Raw genomic sequence first — 23,733 nt, forward strand, 5'->3', positions numbered from 1 at the left:
CTTCATTCTGATAGTGGAGAAGTGGGGCCTCAAGAGAGTCCACTGACTATGGAGGTAGAAAACAAACATTGTGATGTGATTTATGTCACTGTATTTTTACTTCATACTTGACTATGATTCAGACTCTGAGTCTGGCTCAGGTCAGTGTAAACAGGTGTTAATCATGACATCAGGTGCTTACATGAGGCCTCCTTGTTAAATCTTGGGGCTGCTGGATTATAACACTTCCACTAAACACTGAATATCAGGCTTCATAAGAGAGACAGTCAGATAGTCTCTGATTAGCAGCAGCAGCAGCAGCACAGAGAGCCATGCTGTTAATGCTCTAATGGGGATGGGTTATTCTCTGTTTGATGATTTTGTCTTCCTTATGAACAGCAGGGCTTTGGACGAGGGCTGAGCTGCAGCCCCATTTCCAACCTTCCTGCAGAGCCACTAAAGGTTAGAGTAAACTGTTGTGTTGTTGGTTTGTGTATCTTTGTTGTGCAGCAGGTGTCTGCCTCTATGGGCTATGAATACCAAACCCTGATAATGTGCATACGGGGACAATAGCAGTGAATAAATGTGTGTCTCTATGCATTCTGCTCCTTATTACCATGCTGAAGCAGTGCTTACCTTATCAGCAGCAGATTGCATTCGACCACTGGCAATGACTTTACAAATGTTGACATTTCCATCACAGAGAAACGGGAAATTAAATTGCTCCTGTTGGGCAATGCATACAGAAACTGGCAGCTAGGACACCACTCATTCCCTCCCACTGAGAAGATAAAATCATGTTCTGCCTCTCTTCCTGGTACAAACAATACACGGCTCAGACCAGCTCATAAAGCAGCCAGAGGACATGGTGGACCTGGAACATCCTGTCAGTGTTTAGTCCTCAGCTCTTATCAAATCTTTTATAAAACACTGGACAGAAAGAGCATTTTCTGAGGCAGATGATTTATTAGACAGAACAAGAAAAAACACAACGAAAGTTCTTCTGTGTGTGGATAATCAAAGCAACCACGCCAAAGCTTTAGTTAGCAGGTGAGATCACTCATCTTAAACTAATGTTTAACCATGCTGTTTAAAAATAGGAGGCGAATGGTGGCTAATGGAAGCTAATAGTTGTAACTTGTGGTCTGTAGCATCAACAAGTGGGAGGAAATGTGCTGAACTCCCATTCATAGATACTCTCATGTTGACTGGTTTTGACCAATCAGAATCAAGCATCATACACAGCTGGGAGATAAGAGAGAAAGGTAATAAAGGTAAGGTGATAAACCACTGACGAAATACTCACTCACATGTCACCTGGAGTGTTATACAGTCTGTATAATGTGCGTTCAGTAAATCAGAGTGGTGAAGGTGGTTCATCCCTATCTCTTTGTGCTGTGTGGTGTCTGCGCACACAGCTCCATCTTTTAATGTGATGTAAAAACACTCATGTTTGACTGTCTTTTCTTGAGTTATCCTTGCCCCTCTTGTCTTATCACAAGTCTTTTTTTGTGATACTCAGTGAAGCAGCAGGGAGTTTAAGTGGTATTCAACTCTCTAAGCTCTGTATGTTAAAGATTTCCAAACCTCATGAGGAGCTGGAACCCTGTCAAGACAGCGGAGTTTTACATGGCTTGACAAATGCCATACTCCCAAAGGGTGCTGAGGCGAAGCACAGTGAGGTGAGGAGGACAGAAATACAAAGCATTAAATGAGAGCACTTTGTGGTCCGTCACTGGAGAGATGAAGGCAGATCTGTGGTCACTTCACCTCTCTCGGGGTTGTTCTTATGTGCCACTCACTCACAGGAGCAGTAATTGGTGGAGACTTGTAGATTTTAGGATTCCTTCTTCTGAGTCTAGCTGCTGTAAATGTGAGCTGATCAGACTGACAGGGTTCCTGAGCCCCCAGAGATGCTTGGTCTGCCAAAGCTCCTTGGCTCCCCTCCCCACCCACTCAGCCTTCACTTGATAAACTCAAAGTGGCACTTTGACCAAGCAGTAGTTTCATTATTGCTTTCCCAAAAAGTGTTTGTCCTTCACTGATACAGCCCAAGTGTCCCTTTTTCACAGGTCTTCAATTATCTTTTTAAGCCTCGCTATGGGTTTAACGGAACTCATGTATCTGCCTCACCCAGCTCTCAGGGAGTAGATGTGACTGGAGGTTGGAATTGACCTTGTACACTGTTCACCTACCAGACACTCAGCATCAGGGCAGCACTGTCCTAAGCACTAATTGAAGCTTCCTATAAACCAAGAGGAATGTCAGTGTGCTTGTTTGTCAAGAGCCTTAAACACACCTGGGGGGTATTTCACGAAGCTGGCTTAGCTCAAAGCCTGGCTTATTTCGGGAGATGGTCAGAGCCGCTGTCCCTGCAGCAGGTTAATGGACAGCGGGGCGCATCAGAGGACACAAAGTGTGGCCAGCTCCCGGGACAGATGTGATCTGTTCCTTTGTCATTAATAGGAGTACAAAATTAAGACACAGTTACACAGCTGGCTTATCCATTCAGAATACTTTTGACCCACCTGCACTCCTGGTTTGTCATCGCCAAGCAGAGCCTTTGGTGATATACTGTATACTCTCCCAGTGTCTCCACCTCATCCTCCTTACAACAATATACTCCATCTTTTTAGATCACATTAAAAATAAAGACTAAAACAGAGAAATAGGGGGAAACCACGGGTAAATCCTGAGTGACACACATTTATTTTGTCTCTTTTTTTCTTGGTCTTTTCTCTCCCTCTTTTCTTTGAATTAAATGAAATGAGAGAAGCCAGATATATACTCAGTATCAGATGTTAAGGCTGTTTATTGTTTAATTGTAAGATGTGGATCAAATTTCCAGCTGCTGTCAGGTTAACTATCCATTTTGACATACGGCTTTAATCTGACATCAGATGTGGTGGCACAGTTAATATAGATACAAATGTATATGCTGGTTCGGACGGTTACATTAAATAGCGATTGCAGTGATGGTTTATTGCATTAAAATGTGCCTGACACTCTGGAAACCCGCTTCTGAGGCTTTGTTGACATGTGCGCACATGTGCGCCTGTCACCAAATTGCAGCTGCGGAGGATGCGCTCCGCTTTGTGCTGAGAATAGACCAGGTTGGAGCTGGCGAGCTTTCAGCGCACTTTCTGCGCTGTTTTTGGCACGAGATTGTCACTGCGCCAACATGAATCTGCCGACACCTTCCCCTGGTGTGCCGTCAACTCCCCCTGGCGCGCAGTCACACCCATCTCTGCACAGACGGTCCACTAAATTGTCAATATGGCAGTGCACAGTGGTGCGCTGCACAAAATTAACACTGCACAGGGTGCGCCAGGCTTGCGCCCCCTGCGCTGCGCCACAAATTAGAGCCAAATTACTTTATTTATGAACAAACTCATTTGTGCCCCCCCCCCCATTTGAATGTAGGGCACTGTATTACTATTATCCCTAATAAAACAAATGACATCTCCTCCATGCATGTTATTTCTAAAGTTTTATTCAGTGTTTGATGAATCATCACCACATGAAATAGCCCAATGTTTTCTGAGTTTGCATACTTTGGTTTCAGGTGTTACTTATGTTGCTGCTATTAGAGGTAAGATGGGGCCTTGAAAATCCAGCCCGACCCCACCCAGGCCCGCGGTATTAAAGCCCGACCCGGCCCGAGCCCAATTAATTAACTTGATTTGCAGGCCCGAGCCCGAAACAAACCCGAAATTTTATATCCTAAGTTTTCTTAATGTTAAAATAATCAACATATTTTTATGCTCATTATAAATGCATTTACACTGTGAAATAATGCTGGAAGTTTGTTAAAGATATTTCTGTGTGTGATATTGTGCTCACATGGACGCGCCTCTCTGACAAGGAGAGACGGAGCAGAAGCAGGAGCAGGTCTCTGGGCTTCATTAGATCACAAGGAGAGGCATCTGAGATACACGGGGTAAAGCCTCCAGAGCGCAGCAGGTTCACTGCGTTACGAAAGGGGGAAACAAACAGACTTTAAAAATCCTCCGCTGGAGACTGCGCGCACGGATGAATCCATTCATACATGTTACTGGACCAGCTGCTGTTTGCAGAAGTCAGACCTGCTGAGGTAGGTGGTCCAGGGCGGTCATCTCGGTGTAAAGTGCGTATTGTGCGGGTTTTCAGTCTGGGGTCTCATCCTCTTGAACATCTGGCATTGAGTGCTGCGTAAAGCGCTCGTGTGTCCCGGCTCAATACATAATATATAAATATATTATTATAAAAAAAAAATGAGTGAGAGAGAAGGCCAGCCTGGCCCAACCCGACCCGACCCCAAGTCAATTGTTGACATTTTGGGCCCGACTCGAATTTCGGGCGGCTCGGGTTCGGGTTAGGGCTCCGGCTTAAGATCTCTAGCTCTCTAGCTGCTATATTCATTCATTATGGATTTATATTGGTCAAATTAAGAACATGAATTAGGCTTAGATGCGTGAATACCAGCATCACATTGCACAAACGGAGCTGTTTCATCCATGTATTGTACAGGGTTGCGGGTGGCTGGAGGCTGGAGCCTATCCCAGCTGTCATTGGGCGAGAGACCGGGTATACCCTGGACTGGTCACCAGTCAATCACAGGGCTGACACAGAGACAGACAACCATTCAAGCAAACAATTACACCTAGGGACAATTCAGAGTGCTCAGTTAACCTGGTGAGCATGTTTTTGGGCAGTGGGAGGAAGCCGGAGTACCCGGAGAGAACCCATACATGCACGAAAAGGACATGCAAACTCCGCAAAGAAAGGCTCACAAGTCGAGCTAGGAATCTTCCTAGCTGACCTTCTTGCTGTGAGGCTGCGGCACTAGCCATTGCGCCACCATGCAGCCCACTTTTTGGTATTTGTTCTCTATTTAATTCAAGGATTATGCTTTTGCAATATTTTATACATGTACTGTGGCATTGGGCATTAGAAGATTTCGAAAAATACTAAGTTTCCAAACAACTTATGTGACGTTATTCAGAACTACCTGTCAACTTTCAGCACTCACCTCAGCAACAGAGCTTCTTCCACTGCCCCTGCATGCTGTCCCTGCCTCCGCCTCACTCTCAATCTCATCCACCTTTATCAGGAGTCATGAAGATGCAGGTCCAGCAGGTACATACAGATGCTGGAGAGGGCAGGTTGGTATCCTGTGGTGATAACTTTAGCAATTTTAACATTTTACCACCTTGAGAAATAATGAGATTGGATTAAACAAGGCAGGCTCAGATGGACTGGTTCCTAATGAGAGCCAGATCATAGAGATGTGGAGCTTTAATGACAGCCCCATGAGGCACTGAGGAACTGCTGTGTGAGCTACAGACCAGCTGTAGCCCATGGCAGCCTACAACCAACCAGAGAGAGGGGCTGCTGCACAAGCATCATCAACAACAAACATACCAACATCAACAACAGAGAGAGGAGCTGCTGCATGAGCAACGACAAACATAACCAACATCAACAACAACAGAGAGAGGAGCAGGGGCCTATAGCATGAAGCAGGATTGATGTTTTAGCAAGGTAACTTCAGGGTTGACCCTGGTTTATCGATAGCACAAAGCTGGTTCTTTTTTTTTATTGGGGTGGATCACCTTGGTAACTTACTCTGAATGGCTAACCTGCTCGGGAGCAGAGTAAATTGGAGGTTGAATGTGATCCTATAAAATTACCTTCCCACTGGCCAATCAGCTTCTCCGAAACAATGGCTTGTCCTTTGTTTGGAAACCCAGAAGACAGAGGCGCTCAACTTGTATGACGACTGTTTAGATGTGACAGGTTGTTCTGGTACCAGTCTGACCCACTTCATCTACCTGCACTTTAAGAGAGGTACCGGTTCTCGTGGCCCGGACTTATCTCCCTCCGCAGGGTAGACTTTTCCATCCGCAGGAGCGGTGCACTGACTGTCCCACAGGTATTAAACTAGGATAATCAAAGCAATCAAACATTATTTCTATAGCCCCTTTCATACAAATGCAAAGTGCTTGAGAAATAAAAATTATGTAATGCTGATGTGACACCGCACATTATTCTATCATGTTATTCCTACACCTCAGACATTATGCATGAGGGATTTTTTTCTTTAAATAGGGACAGTGTACTTTAGTCCAGCTGATTTGTGAATTGTTAATTTGGGTCAGACGTTGGTTAGCCTTGCTAACTTTAGTGAGAGTTTGGTTCCTGAAATGAGGCTTCGGGCTGGTGTGGCCTGGTCTTACGGTCAGGCTTACTTTAGCTGCGTCTCAGAAAAGGCCCGGGCTTTCCAAAGACGTCTTGTGAACTGCATGTCTCTCATTAAATTCATCTAGAACTGTAATGAATTGTGTTCTTGTCCAAAAACACAAATTGAGACATTTTGGTAACTTTTCTGACACCTACTGCTTAAAACCCCAAAAGTCAGAAGGATCGTGAGGCTCCGCTTTCACGGTCCACGTTCATACTGAAAATCAAGATCAAGCGGGCTTTTGCCTTCAGCTCCACAGGAGGTTTCCATCCTTCCTGAGCTCGCCTGCGTTATTATTTGACAAGTGTGCCACCCCAGTCAAACTAGACTGGAATAATCCAGAGTGCAGGGTGAAGGCTCACAGTAATCTGTATCTTACCTTAGGCGTAAACTCAATCCCTCCAGCGGTTACTATTTGAAAATATCTGTCTTTCTATTGTCTGTCTTCCGTCACCCTCAAAGTACAGTCAATACATAACAGAATAAAGGCACATATTGTCTTATTAACAATAGGTGACAGCAGCTACAATTTTCCTTAAAAATAACCTTTCTTTCACCAGTGGTCCATTCTGACCATGATGATAATCTAAAGGTGATACCAAATGGTGAGATAATTATTTATGTGCAAACCAATTTGTGCCTTCTCCCTTATTTAAATGTAGGGCAGTGAACTTCTATCACCCCTAATAAAACAAATGAAATCTCTGTACATGTTTTTGTACTGTTTTATTTAGTGTTTGATGAAACACCACCGCATGAAGTGGCCCATTTTTTTTTCTAAATTTGCCTACTTTGGTTTTATGTGTTATCTTTGTTGCTACTATTTTCATCCGTTGTGGCTATATATTGGTTGAATCAAGAACATGAATCAGGCCTACGAGTGAAATAGAGAATACCACCATCCCATTACACAAATACTAGCAGCTTTTGAACAGCTTTAACTTCACCAAGATCAGTTTCCTCTGGGCCACAGTAGTGTGAGGAGCTTCAGGGTGAGGGGAAAAAAAAGGTAGTCAAACACAACAGACACTAAGTCTGTGTTAATATGACACAGGTCTACATCAGCATGGTATTCTTGAACCAGTAGTAGGCTTGTCATGATACTGGATTTCTAACTTCGATACGATATTTTGGAAAAAAGCAGACAAAAACATGCTAAAGTTTACTTGAACTAGATTTACAACCTTTTTAAATGTGAATGACCTCTATTTACACTTAAATCAAGACTACAAAAATGTTTAACCCCATTATCAGGTATTCAGTTCTAAAACGGTTGTGCTTCTTTAATATGAAAATATGCAGACAATTAGGACAAAGTAATTAAAGGAGGAGTCTATTATTGCATTGAATGAAATTTGTTATGCTTGAAGGTTAGTTGAAAAGATAAAAACTAAACTGAAAAACTAGTAAGAAAAAATGTTTGCTTAGATATTTATTTACAAGAGTAATTTTTCAGTTACAAACGAAGTACCATACTTTCTGGACTATGTCACTTTGTAGTATAATTATACATTTTTTTTAAAGTTGTATCAATCAAAAGAAAAAAATGCGTCATGAAGACGAAAACAGCAGATAGGCTACAAGTCACACTGGACCATAGGTTTCATTTATTTAGAATCATTTGGTTTGTTTGCAGTATTTCCAGAGTGAACTTTTTACATCTAACTGTGGTAAATGTTTATTTAAATATTGTTCCTTCAGCTCCTCGTATCTGTGACCAGTTTCTCTTCTCTACGTGTGCTCCTCTCCTCTCCTCCTCCCCTGCTCTAGGTGAGTGTTGCTGGTGAGATCGGTGCAGTGTGCGTTTAAATGAGCTTCGTCCTCACTTTTTAAAAGTTTTGGCGCTAGTTTGTGACTTAAACCCTGGGATCTGTTTACAATAGAGAGCCAAAAAGACGTGAGTGAAGTTTTAAATCATGTTATCAGGGGCTAAACACCGGGAGCTGTCAGGCTGTCCAAGGCGGAGGCTTGAGACGAGCGCGTCCAATGAGCAAACACTGTGTGCAGGCAGTGCCCAGGGGAGTTGTAGTGTCGTAGTTTCATACTGCAATGGGTTTAGTATTTCAGATGCCGTTTCAGAAAACTACAATTAAGTCGTCCACACCGCGACAGACGCCTATGGAATTATAACATTATGGGCTCTAATTTCGTGGCGCAGCGCAGCGTAAGCCTGGTGCACCCTGCGCAGTGTTAATTTCATGCGGCGCAAAGCCGTGCCAGGGGGAGTTGACGGCACACCAAGGGGAGGTATCGGCAGATTCATGTTGGCGCAGTGACAATTTTATGCAAAAAACAGTGCAGAAAGTGCGCTGAAAGCTCACCAGCTCCAACCTGGTCTATTCTCTGCGCAAAGTGTAGCGCACCCTCCGCAGCTGTAATTTGGTGACAGGCGCACATGTGCGCTCACGTCCACAAAGCCCCAGAGGCGGGTTTCCAGAGTGTCAGGCACATTTTAATGCAATAAACCATCACAGCAATCGCCATTTAATGTAACTGTCTGAGCCAGCATATACATTTGTATCTATATTAATTGTCCCCTCACATCCAATGTCAGATTAAAGCTGTTTGTCATAATGGAAAGTTAACCTGACGGCAGCTGGAAGTTTGATGCACATCTTACAATTAAACAATAAACAAAGAAAAGAGGGAGAGAAAAGACGAAGAAAAAAGAGACAAAATAAATGTATGTCACTCAGGATTTACCTGTGATTTCCCATATTTCTCTGTTTTAGTCTTTACTTTTAACGTGATCTAAAAAGATGGAGTACATTATTGTAAGGAGGATGAGGCGGAGACACCGGGAGAGTATACAGTATATCACCAAAGGCTCTGCTATTTGGCGATGACAAATGTAGTGTAACTGTCTCTTAATGTTGTACTCCTATTAATTAATTATTATTAATGGCAAAGGAACAGATTACATCTGTCCCAGAAACTGGCCCATACGGTGACGCGCTTTCTCCTGCTGCAGGGACAGCGGCTCTGACCGTCTCCGCTACCGGGTCTTTCCAGCACACTCTCGAGAGTCGGGGATCAGTCAGACCAATCAGACACTCCGCCTCGGCCGCAGCGCATTTAAAGGCAAGGAGAGGTGCTCATTTGATTGGTGAAAACAACGCTTGGCTGTATTAAACCCACTCTCTGCCATTTGCGCGGAGGAAGGCGTGGACGCGCTCCTCTGCGCTCCTACGCGCCTTGACTGCGCCTCTCTTGGCACTGCAGGAAACTTGCAAAGTGTGTCGGTCACGCCCTGCCGGCGCCTGCGCCTGGTCTACGAAATTAGAGCCCTCTATGTGGAGTATCTGAAAAAATAAAACACTTCCTGCTTCCTGGTTTCGGTCTTCTCTAGCTCCATGACGCTTTGGTAGCTGAGCAGCTAGCTGACATGAGAGGGGTAGTGGGGAAAGACGGTGCGAAGCGAGGGAGACAGGGGATTGGATGGACTCATGACTGATCCAAACCATGCATGGCATTCGCGGTTCGGATTGGTCAACTTGTATGCAGCTTTGCAGCGGATATACTGAATGGATTTTTTCCGTTCTTTTTGGTCTTTATATTGTGTAGATTGGACCATAGGACCATAACAGCCCCATAAACGGTGTTATTAAGATGTACAATGCTTCCAAATCGTAGACCATAGCTTTAACAGCAACCGTCTTGCCATTTTATGTGATTTTCCCCATTGTGGTCCAAATACAACTCCATGAGGAGTTTTTGCTCTGCCAAGGAAAACATCTCCACTCTTGGTTTTGACATGATTTTGTCATTTCGACAATCGATACATTGGGGCCTTTTATCTACCGTGGCCGCTGCAGCTTGGATCAGCCTGACTTTAACAGCTGAGCCTTGTTAGTGGAATGTGTTGCAGCTAAGATTAAAGTGGCTGCTTATTCAAGCCACGCTTATGGGCGATAGCCCAGCCTTTTTTTATTCAGCTCTGTGGAATACGGATGAGCATTGTCAACAACAAACAAACCAACATCAGGAACAACAGAGGGGGAGGAGACGTAAGATGGCAAAGCATAATCCTCAAAAACGTTCAGCAATACTATTCTGATATAGACCTGTGCAGGGCTTGGCATTAACTTTTTTGCTGAGCCGGCCACTGTGGCTAGTGTTTTCTCAGAGTTACAAGCCACCCAGCATTTTCACTAGCCACAATTTTGTTGTTGGATAATTATTTTGAAGATGATTGAAGCGGATGATGACATGTTAAAGCTAACTTAGAATAGATACACAACCTTTTTCAATGTATGCATATGACCCCTGTGCACACTCAAATAAAGACTACATAAATCAGGTATTCAGCTCTGAAACGGTCGTATTTCTTAAATATGAAAATATGCAGACTATTGAAACAAAGTTATTAAAGGAGGAGTTAATTATTGCATGCAAGAAAAGTTGTTAAGGTTGAAGGTTAATTGAAGAAATAAGAAATAATACAAGTCACACTAGACCAATTATTTAGAATGATTTGGTTGGTTTACATTATTTCCAGACACGGCCGTTGAAACACAGCCACAGCATCACAGGTGAGGCATGCTTTGGCTGGGGCCCCTTATGAAGTGGTGGAAGAAGAAATATATAGAAACCCAAGAACATGATCACACTGGAATTCCATGTACAGCGCCCACCTGTCACCTGGACCAGCCTTCAGTGCCAGCTGTTCTCTGCCTTCAGCTCTTTTCCAACACCAATGCTTTAAAGCTGGCATGCATCTCCAGTTCCCTTTTGGAGGTTTATCATGAAATTCTCTCAACTAGACAAATACCTCCACAGTCTCTCTAAGTTTCACCTCAGCTCAGTCCCCTGCCCCTGTGAAAGGAAATCCACACCCTGATCAATGGGTATTGACTTTCAGTTGTTTAAGATGCTTGGAGCTAACAGCCTGGCTGTGATTTTTTTTCTTACAGACTCTATGTTGGCTTCAGAGACGGGTTAATGGCTGTGAAGTGGAGATGAGAGAGGCCCAGGCCTCTCAAACCCGTCTGTAACTTTCTGTGCATCACTTATGCTGTTCTTTAATCCCTGCTACGACAGAGGAGAAAACACAGCACAGCATCAAAGCTTTACTCAGATAACAATCCTGAAGTTCAAGGAGCAGCACGTTGCACCTCACTAACATCCAGTACATAGTGTACTGGGACTCAAACTCTGGTCTTATTAGCTACTCATTAGTTATATGAACATTTCTTGCTTCAGATGTCAGGGGTCCAGGGCAGAGTGGCCATTCAGTCAAACTTTTCTGCTGTCAACTCATTCTGATTTTATGTTTTCAGATGAGTGTGGGAGGTCAGGTTGAGATTGTCTCCTCTGTCAGGGCGCCTGCCAGAGTACAAAGACAAATTCACATCTAAACATGACAGACAGAAAGAGCACAGAGGGGCTGAAAAGGCCTAATAACAGCTCCTATGTAAAGCAATAACAGCTCTGTAGGAGCGGTTTCTTTCTCTCTGTTGGAACATGTCAGCAGAGGGTACAGACTGTACAGCTTGTGCTGCTGTCTTTTCATTTTTAAGGCAGCAAAAAAAGCTTGATGAATCATGCTGCTACAATAGCCCTGAGCAGTGATTTCCAATAATATGTTAATGGAAGTGCTGGCTGGGCTGCGGGGCTGGACTATATATCAGCTCTGTGCTGAGTATTATTAATAAACAGATTTCAGACTGTCAAAACATCAACAAAATGCATCCATCTCTGAGATCCTTCGGCCTGAGAGGCTCAAAGATTATCACGTTACAAAGACACGTTGTATCAGAACTCAGTTCTCTCAAGGGACCTGTTCTAAGGGAGAGCTCAGTGTTTGTGAGCAAGGACTTTCATAGTCAGTGTGTGAGCCACAGGACGCTGCAGTTAGCTGAGCCCTTTGTTGAAACAATGTCTAGAGAACACACCCAGAAGCCAGACCATCACCTGTGACAGGGTCAGCTTCACATGGAGCTCCAGCTTACTCCATGAAGCTCTGACACCAATGCTGACATCAGCATGAGTGTGAGCTCACTGTAGTAATGATGAAAATACGAGGGCTGAGCACAAATCCTTAACTCAATCCACAACGCGTCCCCACCACAGAAATCCCACCAATGGAAGGTGAATGGTGTGACACAGTGATTCCCATCCTGTGGGCCAAAGCCCCTGGTGGGTCACAAAGGTGTCCTCAAAGGTGGGCCACCAGATCGTATCCAAAATATTGTGATTTGTGTGTGTGTGTGTGTGTGTGTGTGTGTGTGTGTGTGTGTGTGTGTGTGTGTGTGTGTGTGTGTGTGTGTGTGTGCGTGTGGGCGTGTGTGCGTGTGTGTGTGTGTGTGCGTGTGGGCGTGTGGGCGTGTGTGTGTGTGTGTGTGTGTGTGTGTGTGCATGTGGGTGTGTGTCTGTGTGTGTCTGTGTGTGTGTGGGTTGGTAGGTTGGGGTGATTGTATAAATCATAAATTGTATGGAATATTTTTTTAGAATGTTTAAACTCAGTTACATTATAAATGATATTGAAAATTCTCAGTTATTTTTTCCCCCTCCAGTATTACACATGACAAGCAGACGAGAGATAAAACCTTTTGTTGTTATTAGCCCTACCCAAGGTTGCCAACCCTCCCAATTTTCCCAAGAGAGTCCCGAATTTCAGGGCCCTCCCGAAAATCTCCCGGGCCCATAATTCTCACGAATTTCTCCCGATTTCCACCCGGACAACAATATTGCCACACCGTCCTTCTCCTCTGACTGGGCGCCATTTTCATTCACGGTAACCAGAACAGAAGAGTAGAAGAAGAAGCAGAAGAAGAAATGAGTAAGAAGAGAAAGTACTTGAGTAAATTCCAGAATGAGTGGAAAAGAGATTTCCCGTTTATCCGGGACAGCGCGAAGGGGATGGGATATGCTACATGCACATTTTAGAGATCTGACTTTTTGATTGAACACGGTGGCCGAACTGATATCACAACACATCAAGGGTCGGAGAGGCACAAGGCTGCGGCAACGCAGCACCAGTCCCAGCCCAGCATTTTGAGCCATCTTGCCAAGGGGAGACCTGAGGGTGTCATTTATGCTGAATCCAAGATGGCTATACTGTTGGCAACAAACAACATCCCATTCACTTTTGCGTATATTTTCAACAAATCCATTATGGATATGTTTCCGGATTGCCCCCCTTGGAAATCTCCCCAATTCTGAGGTCTCAAGTATGGCCCGACCACTTTGCAGCGGGGCCAATTGCTGTAATCAGATCAGTCCTACAGTCGTCCAGAAAGATCATTCAGCACTTCTCATAATTTCACATTGAATAGTGTCACCTGACTCATGATGAGATGCTCTTCACATACTTTTATAGAAGATTTCAACATCCAGAAGAGATGTGTTCATCAGTGACAGATTTCTGCAGGGCCGAAATCGGCTAGGGGTTGCTGCAGCACCCCCTAGCGAAATAAAGTCCAAACTCCTATTATCTATGATTACGTTGCTTCAATGAATTCATTTTAATAAACTAATTAATTAATGTATGTTTTACAGGTATATGTATTCATAAAATGAAATACAATGTGCTCAAAACTAGAAAATAAATTAAATTGAATTTATCCGAATTTTCACCAAGGGTGATGCATGTCTCTCCTGCTTGCTGCTCGTGCATGAATGTTGGTGAGAACTATACAGGCTGACTGCACCTTTAGCTCTGGATGTGAGGGATATGTTTAAAGGAGCCAATTCCCCATGCAACACAGTACAGGAGGTTGCCTCACATCTCTCCAACATGCACCCTCAAATTTCAAGAAGTGGAGAATCTAATAAAAGTCTGCATGTGCTTCCAGCCTTTGTTGCTTTCTCAGAGAGAAGTTTTTCAACCTTGAGACACATCCCAAAAGAGACTCACGCACCTGACCCTGATCCATGTACACGGAGACGTCACCATTATGAGCTTTGTTTTGTGCTGCCGCTGACAGTTTGCATTTGTGTGGTGAATTTAATGCATCATGCATACATAAGTGTTGATGGTCAGCGCAGAAGCACCGAGGGTGTGTGTTTATGTATGCGTGCGCACCTGTGTGTGCTTGTGTATGCTTGTGTGTGTGTAAGCGTGGCTTGTGTGTGCACGGAGTGCATTGTTCTTCAGCAGCAACTCATTTTATGTTTTAGTATCTGTCTTATTTAACTCATATAGTCTATGCGCAGTCGTTATGAATGATATTTGTCAGATACTTGGGGCACAGGATGTAAAGGAGTAAAAAAGTGGAAAAAGTGTCAGCTTGTTGATTGCCTGTCTTTCTGAGCTTTTCTGGCCAAGCTAAAATAGCTAAACAGCCAATAAAAAGGTAAAGTCGCACACCTGACACTCAGCTGATTGCCATTTATCCTGCCAGTGGTGGCTTTTTTCAGCCACCCTGAACACGTTCAGTCAGAGTAAAGCCTAATGTTATTTCCACACATGCTCCTGAGGTTACCATGCGGGTCTCAGCTCCAGCTGCAAACAGTCTGACTCAGAGGATGGACTCAGTCTGCCTCCTGATCTCAAGCAGATTCTTCCAGCTATTCCAGCTTCTGCCTCAACCAGCCAGTCAGCCTGTATGTTTCAGCCTCTCTGCAGCTGGTATACCAATGCTGCCAAAGCTGGGCCAAGAGCACACAACAGGAAGACTTTCAGGATGGGCTTTGTCTCTCACTCACACTTCAGTTCCACCTGCAATAAATGCAAAAACTCAAACCTGAAGAGGTGACCGTAGAAGGACTGTGTTTGCTGCATGTGTTGAAACACTCTCTAAGCTGCTCTGCTGAGCACAGAGGCGCAGGCAGACTCTGTGTTTCAGGCTCACAGGGGTCTCAGTGTACAGCTCTTTAAAGTCAGAGCTGTGGTAATGTGTAGCTTCTCTAACCCTGATGCTGGCTGAAATGTCCTGTGCTCAGCAGCTCAGATAAAGGTGGTGCTTCATGTGAGAACCTCAGCTCAGTGCTCCAGGGCACACAGCTCCTGCAGACACAGCAGTCTGTGTGTTCCTGAGGACAGTTTCCATTCAGAGACATACATTTTACAAAAACTGGGTGGGTGGGAGGGATGTGTGTTCTGCATGCTCCGACATCTGCACACACTCATAAAACAAGGCAATAAAGCTGCTCCCCTCTTGAGAGCTGATGTACGATGCCTGAAAGGAGAACCGCTAAAAGCATATTAACAGCTTCAATACCATTGTCAGAATCAAATTAGTGCTGTGCTGTGCCACTGTCTCCTGTGTGTGTGTGTGTGTGTGTGTGTGTGTGTGGGTGTGTGTGTGTGTGTGTGTGTGTGTGTGTGTGTGTGTGTGTGTGTGTGTGTGTGTGTGTGTGTGTTTGTGTTTAAATTCAAGACGAGGCGGCTTCAGCAGGCAAATCACACAAAGCTGACTTTTATAGCCCAGCCTCAGCGTTATGATGAGCAATAACATTTAAAGAATAACCAATTAGAGCTGTGCCTGCAGACAACCACATGACTCGAAAGAAGAAGTCAGTGGCACAGCAGGTGGATGAGACTGAATCCCAGGAGAATTCTGGGACAGAAAGAGCAGTGTGATGCTTTATTAGAAAAGTATTCATCTCCCCCATCCTGTTTTTCTGTCGACCAGCCTCTGAGTTCTGCTGAGAAAGCCCTGTGTGTGTGGTCAGGTGTGACTCTCAGCCTCCACAGTCACACAGGCTGAAGTCAGTGTGGAGCTGGGTTGGTCTGTGCACTCACACTTCATGAGGATGAATTTCAAAATCATGTTTTCAATGTTTGGGTTTTAAACAACACCACAAAGCAGAATCATCACCACAGTTCTAGATTGATGGTGCAGTGTCCACACACTGGCAGAGCTTTAGAGGATGTCCAACTCAAATCATATGTCTCATTACAAATGAATGGTGAAGATAAAAAGGAGGGAAAATTGTTCGTATCACCTGACTTCCACTGGTCAAAACCATAGACTGTATAAAACATGGACATAGTCTCCCTGACGTCACCCATCTGTTTCTGAAACAAAAAACAAAGCACATCAGCTATCGCAGCCATATTGGTAGTGGCAAGAGCTTTGTGTACAGCTACAGGGCGCCTGTCAGTCATGTGACCTGAGCTGTGCCTCTGATTGGGCGAGCTCATGATCTTAATATCCTCTGTTTGGGCCAGTTTGAAAAAAATCACCCCTGTACAGCGTGTGCTGATAATGAAGTTAATGCTTCAGACAGGAGATGTTTTTTGAACCAGACTGTAAATAGGTTAATTTCTGCTTTGAAAGCAGCTTCTTTCGGCTTGGTGTGTATTTGACTTCCTGTGCTTCCGGAGCCAGCCTCAAGCGGACACTCGACAAACAGCAGATTTTAGCATATCAGCATTGTCTCATATTTTCGGACCGGAGGTTGCCACTTGATCAATACCCTCAACAACGGTGACCAAAGAGAAACACCTGAAAATCCAGGTCACAGGTCAAAAAGTGCGTGATTTCCTGTCTTCAGGACAGCCCTTCCAGATAACATCAGTGATACAACTCTGTTTCTGTAAAGAGCACACAGCTACACACTGGTGGTGAACAGCAGACCAGTCACCAACAGAGGAAAGAAAAGAAGAGGAGGTAAACGGAGCATTGGAAAGAGATGTTAGACACACACATGAAGCTGCTGCAAAGAGAAGGACAGACGCTACAAACTGCAGCATGGTGGCTTGTGGCAGAGTGGGAAAAGTGAGGAAGCAGGAAACTAAACGTTATTCTGCTGACAGAGAAATGCTCACATTTTGAAACATCATGTTCAACCCATTACCTCTGAACAGAAGCCGTCTATTGAACCTGGAGATTGGTTTCAGCTTTCAAGTCGATCATTTGGACTAAGAGCATCCATACTTCATGTCTGTGTCTTCAGTGGGTTTTCAGCAGGGACCTGGCTCGTCTCACCTTCTCTGAGTCTATTCCCAACTTACTATACACGGTGCCTACATAAAGATGCTTCAAACAAATGCTCTGCCCACAGTGACATGACTAACATGCATGTATATGTATAACACAGCCTGCAGAGCAGTTAACTGAGAGGACTATAGGACAACTTCACAGACTGCAATGAGGGAGAAAGAGTACAGTGCGCAGACGCACATTGACAAAGCTGCTTTGTCTCCCACTGTATGGGCTCCTGTTGCCCTCATGTTTCTAAATCACTGAGAGCTATCTCCCATACATCATCTCTGCTGCCCACTGAGCACAAACTGAGACATCAGCTCGGAGCAGAGAACAGAATCAGCAAGAAAGCGCATTGATGACCAGGTCAGAGAGAGGCTGATATTACATCATGTCTCAAAGGAGACTGGACAACGCTTCTCTCTGCTCCTAAAAAAGAGACAGGAAGTTCAGACAGCTCCCAAACTCACACACAAAGACAGGGACACACAGAAAGAGATGAAGACTGTTCACTCACCTGTGCTCGCACAGCAGAGGAGCAGCAGCAGCCAGGAAACCATTGTTGCAGATTAAAATACAGATGTCCTCCTTTCAGGGATGTGCTGGGTATAAATCAACAGTATGGGCACAAAGAGTGTGTTTAAGTTGAGCCGCTGCAGCTGCTTCTTTCCTCTCCTCTGGAGCACCCTCAGTCCTCATGCTGTGTGTCTCCTTCTCTCACTGCTTGCACTCTGCGCGCATCAGGCTCATTTAATTCTTTGACACTGGCTTGTTCTGACTCAGTGCCTGTTCTTTGGCTTCCTCTCTCTCTCTCTCTCTCTCTCTCTCTCTCTCTCTCTCTCTCTCACTCTCTCTAGTGTAGTCAGAGAGGAAAGAGCTAAAAAGCTGGCTCCTCCCTTCCCCCCAACATTTCCCTGCAATTATATAATTCAGACTGGTGCAGGGCTCTCCTGGAGGATCTGCATGGCTCTGTTGTTAATGGAGCAGTAAAGAACTGTTAAGACAACAGGACCCAGCCTCAAGTGTTTACAGCTAGTTTTGTTTTTGTTAAAGATCAGTCCATGAGGTGTGAAGCCCCTGATGTGTGTGGTCACTGTTTAGTATACTTGGTTAAACTGACTGAAAGTAGGGAAGCAGCACATTGCATTTACTCCATGAACCCCGTTTGAACATTTTTAAACTCCAAATCTTAGAAAAACCTCACAAAACAAATGAAAACTGACTTTCTGCTGTGCATTTCAATGAACGTCGGAGCAGAGTATCTGAGTGTATGGGAATGGCTATGCCCACCGGGACTGGCTCCTTACGCTTGAGGGCGGGACTTAGCCTTATGCCAATTATCTCTGACACAGGTCAACATTTTGCTTACTCTACCATCCCCACAGCAACCACCAAACAGAGTTTTAGAGTGTCTCCATCATGAAAGTTGTTTTTATGATCAGAGTTTTCAGTGTGCTGTTTCTGTTTGGATGTGAGGCTGAAAACAGAGAAAATCTGTGTTTGAAAAGTTTCATTCAGTCCCTACCTGTACTGCTAACATCAGGGGCATCGTATTTCAGTCCCTATGTTTTCTGTGTCAGGGGCCTCATGTAGAAAGACATGGATTTTTTACTGAAACTTTGCATAACCTCAAATCCAGAAAATGTTGTACACACAAATGTATTCAGATGTATGAATCTGTGCGCAGAGAGGAATCCAAGCACATTTCCGTTGTTCATCCCAATCAGCATGGAATCAAGCGCAAATGTTGGAGTCCCCCTCCCTGTCCATGCCCCATTTTAATACTCAAACCATGTGTAAATGAGCAGCTGAGATTTTCCCCGAAAATCCAGCAGAAAAATAAAAAAAAGAATGAGTGAGACGAAGAAAAAAAAAACATGAAAGACGAATTGGAGGTGCAGGCGAAGTTGAGGCACACAAAAATGTGCTTTTTTGGCAAGCTGTCCTCCAGCATCAGTATCAAGCACAAGAGGAGTGGGTGGGAGAGTTTGTAAGTGCAGATGTGTGCTATGGAAAAACGCACATCTGGGCATGCTGTTATATCCACTAATGTGATTGCAGACAGGTGGGTGTGTCAGTTGTGTTAACTGATTCCCAGCATCACCTCTAAGTGTCGCCAAAGGCTCAACAACTGTAGAAACGTGCATACACCAGCCATGAAGTTGGCATGAGGCACCACTTTTCCACGTCATTTCCCTCTTGATACAGCTGAACTTTGCCATGAAAAAGAGCATACTCCACATTTTGTGTGTATGCTCTCATGAGGCCCCAGGTGTACGATAAATGTCAGTAGAGCTGATCCCTGTACACATGGCGGTGACAATGCAGGTCTTTGTATATGGGAATCTGCAGGGATCTCTGTCATATCCAGCTGCCTGGGGCTTTGGTAGAAACCTGTTTCAGCCTGGTTTAATCATTTTTTTGACAGAAGACAGTTAGATGGTGGGTTTTACTCCTGACTTCGGTAACTAAGTGTCCACCAAATCATGTTCAGGAGTGAAAACCAGAACTAAAGGTCTCTGCTAGGTGTTTCTCTGTGTCTCTGTGTTTAAGGTTGGAAGCCATCTTGTGATGGCATTTTGATCAATCAGATCCTGTGTTCTTGAAGAAGGAGCCATTGTTGATTCTCAAAGGGAGATTATTTTCGCACTGTGTTTCAAAAAAAGACACCTACAACATGTCAGAGCCACCCATGACATGCTTTCCAAGCATAAGACCTCCTGTCTCAAGCCAAAATGCAACAGATCAGGAAACTGACCACACCAGAGTTTTTCTGCTCTGTGTGTGTGTGTGTGTGTGTGTGTGTGTGTGTGTGTGTGTGTGTGTGTGTGTGTGTAATCACATATATCTCAAGGCTTACCTGTGTGTGATATCCAGGTAAAGAGTTGATGGATTGGGGGTTGAGACTCAGGTGGATGTGTATCATTTCAGTCTGGTTGATTTTACCTTTGTATGTCACAGACATAAGCCCATCTGGTGAATTAAACAGAGACCAAACTCTGAACACATCCATATTGTCTTTTATCGTTCCCTAAAACAGGACATATCATGGTTCGGGTTTAAGAAAAAGAGAGAAGCAGTCTCCCCTGTCTGCCCATTTTGAAAACATCCTGCATGCATTAGAAAAAGTCTTTAGCATGGAACAGGCTTATTCTCCCTTGTTTCTTTATGGATTAGCTGCTGCATAGAGATTTAATTGAATTTCACAGTAGTCATAGAGAGGCACACTCTTCCAAATAGAAAGTCTGTGCTGTGTGTTGAAGCAGCCTCAGAGCAGTAAAAACCTGACAGAGGAGGTATTATTCTGCACAGAGTGGCAGTCCTCACGTTTAATGAAAGAGCAGCTCAATATCATCTTACCACGCATCCACAAACTCTTAAAAACACTCTCACATCAGCAGATCTTTGCTTCAGACTGCAGCTTTCTGTTTCCATGGTTATTTTACACCTATTTTACTATGCGTAGGATGCCTGTTTTATAATCACTGTCAGCCCTTATCCCCACTCTACTTCAGAGGAGGTTTATCAGTAAAGTTTACTCCGCAGAGCTAAGCAGTACAATAATGGAAAACAATAAGATACATCTGTTTAAACCATTTGAACATCAAATCAGCTAAGAATAAGCCTTTAACAAGGGTCAAACGAACAGTTATCAAGTTTAAGATTTCAAGACCTCAAAGGAGGAAAAATAAATTTAAAACTGGAAAAGCAATTTCTGAAGAAATTGTGCTGTGAATGAAGGATGCTGAAGCAGCTTGCACTGGACTGCTAATCCATAAATGTGTTAACAGATTTGCAAATATTTAGGAATGCGTGCAAAAATCCACATATGCACACAGAAGGATTCTCAAATGTAAAATAGAAAAAAAAAGGTTCCCTATATAAAAAAATTAAAGTATTTGTGGATCTTAGCACGTCAGGGGAGTCTGAAAAATCCTCAAATGCAGCAAGTTTCACAAATGACAAACATTTTTTCCTCTTTTTAATCTCTACATGCTACCCCTTGGGGACATCATCAGGAGTCACAGCATCAGCTTCCATAGATATGCTGATGACACACAACTGTACATTGCCGTGTCTCCTGATGTCACAGGGCAAATAAATGCCCTTTTAAACTGTATTTTTGACATCAAGTCATGGATGGCAGCAAACTTCATACAGCTCAACCAGGGCGAAACAGAGGTTTTTGTTATTGGTCCTGAAGGCCAGAGAGAGAAACTCTTACCTAAGTTACAGGATTTTAAATCCTCAAAATCTGTAAAAATCTGGGCGTGATTTTTTTACTCTGAGCTCACTTTTATTCCACACATTAAAAACATCACCAAGATAGGTTTGTACTAATTTAAGAACATAGCCAGAGCCCGTTTCTCTCTCAGGCCAGCACGGAGGTGCTAATGCATGCTTTTATCTCCTGTTGTTTAAACTATTGTAATGTTCTGCTCTCTGGTCTTCCCAAAAAGAACATGCACAATTTACAATTACTACAAAACTCAGCCGCACACATGCTGACGAGGACCAGAGGGCGGGGGCACATTACACCTGTTTTAAAATCGCTGCATTGGCTCCCCGTGCTTTTCAGGATCGATTTTAAGGTTCTCCTATTAAGTTTTTAAGTGTCTTAACGGTCTTGGGCCATTTTATCTATCTGAAATACTTTAACCCCATCAACCTTTGCAGACCCGGAGGTCCTCCAGTGCTGGCTTTTGAACAATACCACAAGTCTGAACTAAAACTAATGAGGAGGCGGCATTCTGTTATTATGGCCCCTGATTGTGGAACAGCCTCCCGGAGAGCCTTAGGGGCGCAGAGAATGTTGATATTTTTAAAGAGAGGCTCAAGACCCATCTTTTCAATCAGGCTTTTAACTGACTAGTTTAACTCCTCCTAATCTTTTTTATGCTTACCCCTATTTTTACACTCAATATCATTACTTTATTTTTGTACTATTATCATTATTATTTCTATTTATTTATTTATTTATTTAGCTTTGTCTGTCCTATTTTTATTATATTACTGTTTTATTTCAATGTTTTATTTTAATTTTTTAGTCAGGACACAGATTAATTTTATTTCACATTATTTATTTATTCTATTTTAAGAATACTGTTTTATTCCCTCAGTTTTAGCTTCTATACCTTTTAGTACCTTAGTTTCCCAGTATTTCCTCCTGGGGGCCTGCCACACCAGGAGCTGATTCTGGTCCACTGATTGGGGCGCTGTCCCGTGGATGGCTCCAGCCCTGGTGGCTAGAGAGCTCTACACCTTGGTGTGGAGCCTCCTGGGCTGGGGTGGTCCCTGTGGTGGCGCCCCCTACAGCCATGGGACATAGCTCCTCCCAATCTGCGCAGCCCTCAAAGGTGGCTGGTGCCCTACCATGTCTCCTCACACAGTGTGTGTGTGTGTGTGTGTGTGTGTGTGTGTGTGTGTGTGTGTGTGTGTGTGAGTGTGTGTGTGTGTGTGTGTGTGTGTGTGTGTGTGTGTGTGTGTGTGTGTGTGTGTGTGTGTGTGTGTGTGTGTACAAAGTGAGAGGCACCAAGCGGACTGCTATTAACTGCTGTCCTGAAACCCACTTAACCTAAGTATTGGTGGGGGAGGGGATTGGGTAAACACTGGAGAGTGATAAATAATATGACATATAACAGAATAATTAAAGCTGAAAAGAAATTACATGACAACAAAAAAGGGAGTTAAATTCCATGCCATCAGTGATTGAGTGATTCAGTTCCTGTTCAGCAGAGTAAGACATTCATAGAAGGTACTCTGTCCAGCATAGGCAATTCACATTGATTGTTCACACTCTGTCCAGCAGAGTGTGTTAAAGTTCCAAGTTTAGAAAAAAAAAAAAACTTTATTCAAACAGTAATGACTGATGTCAATATTATAGACTTTTCATGAATTTACATGTATTTTCATGCAGAAATAAATCCCATATTAATGAGTATGCCAATCATCTTCTGGTTCAAAGTAGTGGCAGCCTTAGTTCATCAAATTCAAGTGCTCAGTTTGACTTTAAACACGTTGTCCAGGACACAGCCTGAAACGTCCAGAGCTTCAATTTGCTAAATGCTGATATTTGCTGCACTTCATAGCTATAGATGTTGACAACTACACAATTTGACTATCCGAGTGTTATATACTGTTTCTCTGTGTGTTTATATTCATCTGTGAATTTAAAAGTTGTTGATTTGTAGTGGGCACTCTGTCCAGCAGAGGCAGTTCATTGATTGTAAGCAGTGTAATGTCTGATATTGATTTTTTAAAGCCAGTTTTAATAATTTTCAATTTCATGTGAACTGAATGCCCTCCTCAGAGTTTTCTGCTGTTGCTGTTACACTTGGTCTATTCTGTCATCTAGTGACCAATTCCAAAATATCCTGAGGAGTAAAATCATGAACAGTAGTTAAAAATATTGACTAAACAACAAACAAAAGGTTTTTAGGTGCTACATAAGCAGTGCATGTATGACAGTGAGTGGGCTGACAGTTAAGGACCAAAATTTCAAAGGTCGCAGGAAGCTAAAAGTCTGAGCCCTGAACTTCCCTGATAAAGAAGTGTGTCTGAAAACCTGTTCACATCCGGAACATGAAAACCCTCCACCAAGGTATTTGGCTGTTGGATGGTTTATAAGTGACAGTTTAACTGTAATGTAGCTCCCAG

At 43.7% G+C, this 23,733-nt stretch overlaps 1 protein-coding gene across 2 annotated transcripts in view; it reads right to left on the reverse strand.

Annotated features, from left to right (window-relative positions):
* The window catches only part of LOC141791596 (kin of IRRE-like protein 3), a 103,710-nt gene extending 85,843 nt beyond the window's left edge, over positions 1–17,867 (reverse strand). For both annotated transcript variants that reach the window (XM_074672168.1, XM_074672167.1), the window contains exon 1: positions 17,594–17,867. In XM_074672168.1, coding sequence (XP_074528269.1) covers positions 17,594–17,636 — 43 coding nt within the window. In that variant the 5' untranslated portion in view covers positions 17,637–17,867. The remainder of the gene's footprint in view (positions 1–17,593) is intronic.
* Positions 17,868–23,733: the final 5,866 nt, after the last annotated feature.

Source organism: Halichoeres trimaculatus, unplaced genomic scaffold (genome assembly GCF_033239565.1).
Source record: "Halichoeres trimaculatus isolate MK-OKI-2021-1 unplaced genomic scaffold, fHalTri1.1 fHalTri1_scaffold_6, whole genome shotgun sequence".
Lineage (NCBI taxonomy): Eukaryota > Metazoa > Chordata > Actinopteri > Labriformes > Labridae > Halichoeres > Halichoeres trimaculatus.